The 4591-nt window shown below is 60.9% G+C and overlaps 1 protein-coding gene across 1 annotated transcript in view; it reads right to left on the bottom strand.

Moving 5' to 3' along the window:
* UAP1 (UDP-N-acetylglucosamine pyrophosphorylase 1) overlaps positions 1-3816 on the bottom strand; it is a 6536-nt gene extending 2720 nt beyond the window's left edge. The window contains exons 1-6 of the mRNA XM_009892883.1: positions 3579-3816; positions 3128-3300; positions 1720-1913; positions 1289-1432; positions 655-843; positions 146-193 (exon numbers count right to left, since the gene is read on the bottom strand). Coding sequence (XP_009891185.1) covers positions 146-193; positions 655-843; positions 1289-1432; positions 1720-1913; positions 3128-3300; positions 3579-3816 — 986 coding nt within the window. The remainder of the gene's footprint in view (positions 1-145; positions 194-654; positions 844-1288; positions 1433-1719; positions 1914-3127; positions 3301-3578) is intronic.
* Between the last annotated feature and the right edge of the window lie 775 nt (positions 3817-4591).

Genomic DNA, 4591 nt, shown 5'->3' on the forward strand with positions numbered 1-4591 from the left:
CCCACCGCCCCGTTAGTCACTGCGGGTGCCCTCTCACCAGCGCGCACCCATCGCAGCAGACCGCAGCCTGGCGCACTGCTTCGCCTGCAGCCCATTAGTACCTAAGCGCAGCCCCGCCACCATGCACGCTGCACGGTATAGTTACTTGTCATTGACATCTGCTGGGGTGGCATCTGACCTTCCGTTTGTGACACTACGTGGGAATAAACAAGGGTTAGCAAGGGTGGGGGAAAAAAAACAGGGCAGAACAAGTCTGGGGTTTGCTGTTCTCCAAACATGGGTGGAGGGAGGTCTCTCGGTCAAGGGATGTCGCGACCCCAGCATGGCTACTGCACGGATCTGCTGGCATGCTCGGGCTTTAGGGAGCCACCTCCTCCCTGCACTGGCAACCTTGGCTGTGCAATGGCAGGATTCAGTTTACAGGCGCTGAATCAAGAAGGAAAGCTGCTGCAGACCACACGAGCGCCCCTTCTGCAGCCACCGCCTGGCGCACACCCGGCTCTGCCCCACAGACCACCCGGGAGAAGGGATCCACAGCCGTGCACTCCAGCAACGCTGGCTTCAGAAGCACTGAAATGGAGAAGGGCTGGGGACTGCCCGGTGCTTTATACCCAGCCCAAGAAGGATGCAGGAGCGCTGGGAGCAGCAACTTACCGAGGAATGGCAGGGATGCGCGTGCCATTTTCATCCACAAAGTGCCCCCCCGCATTGAGAACCCAGCAATGGTGCAGGGACATCAAGGCGTGTCTGGCTGTGGTAGGGTTGTCCTTGCCGTTCTGGCTGTCTGCGTTCTTCAAGGGAGAAAATTCATCCTCGCGCAGCACCTCGTACACCACAAACTTCCTGGGAGGGGGAACAAGGGCGTGGGAGGGTCAGGTTTGGGAAATATGGCTGCCTCCTGTCGCTTTGGCTTCTCCCCTGCACAGAGCGGCTGAGCGGCAGCCACGGCTCCTCCACAGCCCACACCCACGGGCTGTCCTCACAGCCACAGAGGGAGGAGAGGACCTGGGCTGTAGGGTCAGTGGATGCTCCTCTGGCCCAGGAGCAGGGCCCAGCTGAGCAAGAGGCACACAGCGCCTGTCCCTCCTGCTGCTCATGTCCCTGCTCATCTCAGGGCACAATCATCCACCGCTGATGAACAGCACAGGAGCGGTCATCCTGTCCCGGCCCCGGGGCATCGCCAGTGGGCACAGCCCCGGTACCCTCTCCACCCACCCCCCGCAGTGGCTCTGAGAGCTGCTCGGGGGAGAGCCAGCAGCCTGCTCCCCGCAGAGAGAAAAGGGCATACTTGGAAAACTGGAAGATGTCAAAGACAAACTTTTCCATCTTGATCCCGTTAGGCTTCTCAGGCTGGATCAGCTGCCCCGTAGCAATGTCCACATGTGGGATCTTCTTCTCGGCTACATGGTGCTGCAGCCGCGGTTCGTAAGTGCTGCAACGGGCCAAGAATGAGCTGTCACTCGCCCAAGCAAGGCACATCCCCAACCCCCCAGCCCCACAGCAGCCAGGAGAGGACGGCCCCACACGCCTGAGCTCTGACACCAGCAGCCAGCGATGGCCGGGGGAAACCTTAGCTTAGGGGGAAACCAGACCCCACAGGCCTCCTCCCAGCACTCCTGCAAACAGCTGGAGCTCAACCAGCAGAAAGCAAGATGCAGGCTCCACTTGGCCCCAGCACTACTCCTCCGGCACGCTTGCAACACCCCAGCAGGCCCTTACTTGACGACATCTTTCAAGAAGGCAGTGGTGAAGTAGTGATTGGCAATGTTGCCCGCGTTGAAGAGCAGTCGCCCATCCGGGCCCCGTTTTTGGGCAGTGGCCAGGGAGATCTCGCTGTACTCCACCACCTGGTAGACACCATCCACTCGGCACACCACGCCGACTGGCTCCGTGGGGTTGGTCTTCTCCACCACCTGCCCAAGGGAAGCACCGTCAGGGAAAGACCCCCAAAGCCCTGCACTTCAAATACACTCTCTTGTATCTAGCAGACCCTGTGGAGTTGTTTCCCTGCACAGGACAGCGGCGATAGCGCAGGGATTGGGATGCTGGAGCCTTCCCCTCCCAAATGCTTCTGGCAACGGTGACTGGAGGAGGCAGAGATGGCAGGGCTGGGTGACAGGGTGTCAGGGACACCCAGAGGGTGCGGGCAGGATCTGGCACCGAGCCCGCGTGCGACTGGCAGAGGGCATGGATATTTTTAGCACCCAGCCTGCACACAAACAGCCAGCTTGCCACGGACATGCAGGAGGCTGCTGACTCAGCAGAGCCATCTTCCCCCACACCTGACCTCCCTCCTCTTCCTCAAATGCCACACATCTCCCTCTGGGCACGGGACGCCCCCCAGCAAATCCCTACCCATCCCTATCACCACAGCCAGGCAGCATGCAGGGACACAGGGCTTTGTCCTTGCAGCGTGCAAGGTTTATTTCCTCTTTCTCTCACTCGTGGCCAGAAGGAGGAACTGCTTTCCCTTTCCCAGCTCAAGGTTTCCCTTCAAGGCCAGCAAGTCCTCTCACCTGTTTGCCAGAGCCGAGCCCAACGCAAACACAATCGCACAGCCCTTTGGCTGTTAATCCGGCCTTTAAGTAAAGCTTCAGGCATGCAACATCATACCCATGAGACACGGGGCTGGGCTCAGCATCAGCAGTCGGCTGCACCCACCGTGTCCTGGTCTAGTGCCCAGGACGTCACAGCCGGGGACAGCTGGCAGCCCGTGGCAGGGATCCCGGCTGCCTGTGCTCCCCGCAGCCGCCTGAACAGCTGCCCAGCATCTGGGTGGGGACCAGGGAGCCCCACGGGGCTCCCTGGAAGCTCTCAACCCCAGGGACTAGGGGACCTGTGAGCCCAGGGGCTGTCAGTGCCAGGACCCCACGCAAGGCAGGACCGGAGCAGCGCCAGGCAGGGGTCAGAGACGCCCCGCATCTCCTGGGATGCCAGACCCAAAAGGGGCAGAAAGGACTCTGGCAGCATATGATACTCTACCAGCGAGCTCCCAGTGTTGAGCTATACCTCCTGGCTGGGGCAAGTTGGCGAAGGAAGGATAAGGAGTCAGGGAACCCAGGCAAGGAGCAGGACAGACCCCACCCTGCTCCAGGGAAGCGGTGCCTGCCTGCCCCCAAAACCATACCTTGGCCCCGCAGTCCGCTCCCTTCTCCAAGCAGAACCCGATGAACCTGGGGTCAGCCACCTTCACCAAGATGTTGTCCACACAGTAGACGTGGACACTCTGCACGCCCCTCCGCTCCATGTCATCCATGATGCCATGCGCCCCCAGGGCCCGGTACAGGCCCCCGTTGCCATCTATGGAGGGAACAAACTGTTGGGGCCACAGCAACATCCTGCTGTCCCATCAGCCACCTACACTCATCCTCCTTCCCCAGGGAGCCAGGGTAGAGGTCACTGGCCCGGCCATACCCCACCCTGGTCCTCCCCGCCAAGATGGACCTCCCCCAGCCTGTGTCACCCATGGGCCACGTCACACTGCCAGACTGCTCTACGCAGGCTCCAGCTCCAAAAACTCATCCTTGGCACTGTGTCCCACCCCCATGCACCCCATCTGCCAGCTCCTGGCCACCGACCTGGCGCCATGGCAATCTTGCCCTTCTCCTCCAACAGGATTTTCCCATCAAACCCCAGGGCGGGCAGCATGCCCTGCTGGAAGAAGATGACGTTTTCCTTCTTCAAGCCAAAATAGTGATGCTTCAGGAAGAACTCCTTGGTGGACTCCATAGTCCGGCCACTTGTCATGATGTACCTGTCGCGGCGCAGAAGAGACCCGATGAGCAGGGAGGAGAGGCAGGGTCCCAAACCCCTCATCCCAAACGTGGGGAACCGCTTCAGCCTGTAACACCCAGGACAGGCTTCTTCCCCCAACAAACATTTAGAAGGATCTGATCCACTGCAGTCCCACCTCTTTGGCAAGCCAACGAAGGGCTTCACCCCTCCTTGCAACATGCATCTCCAAAACCCTACCACACCCAGTGCAGTGAGGGGATAGCCAGCTGCAGCAGCCAGCTCCTGCCATGACGCCAACCTCCTGCTCGTAGAACCACCGCAGCCCCTTGCCTCCCAGACCCCCGCCTTGCCTAGCTGCCGTCCCATGCAGCAGGCTGGTCCCAGGTGACATGACATGTTCCCAAGGGCCGTGCGGTTGTGCCTGACAATGTAGGACCTTCCGGCGCCATCCTCTGGTCCTTGACCCACTACCTCCAGCAGGCTCTGCCCACAGCAATAGCGCTGCTGTCAAGAGGGTCTCTGCCAAGGGGGTCTGCACCAGCCCACGGGTCCTTGGCCTGCTGACATCAATGTGGCCCACGCCAACACACAAGACCTTGACCCACCAAGGCCAACCAACGCGGCTTTGACCCAGCCAGCACCAAAGGAACAAAACCAACCCACGGGCCCTTAACCCACCAACACCAGTTGGGCTGATGCCAAGGGGGTCCTGCCTGCCAATGCCAACCCATGGGACCTCAACGCACCAACACCACCCCACGAGCCTTGTCCCACCAAGACCGCCCCAGGGGGCACCGACCCACCAAGGCCCAGGACAGGGCGCTCACCAGGGGATGTGGCAGGGGGTGCCGTGCTG

The sequence above is a fragment of the Charadrius vociferus genome, unplaced genomic scaffold, assembly GCF_000708025.1.
Source record: "Charadrius vociferus isolate BGI_N301 unplaced genomic scaffold, ASM70802v2 scaffold39, whole genome shotgun sequence".
Lineage (NCBI taxonomy): Eukaryota > Metazoa > Chordata > Aves > Charadriiformes > Charadriidae > Charadrius > Charadrius vociferus.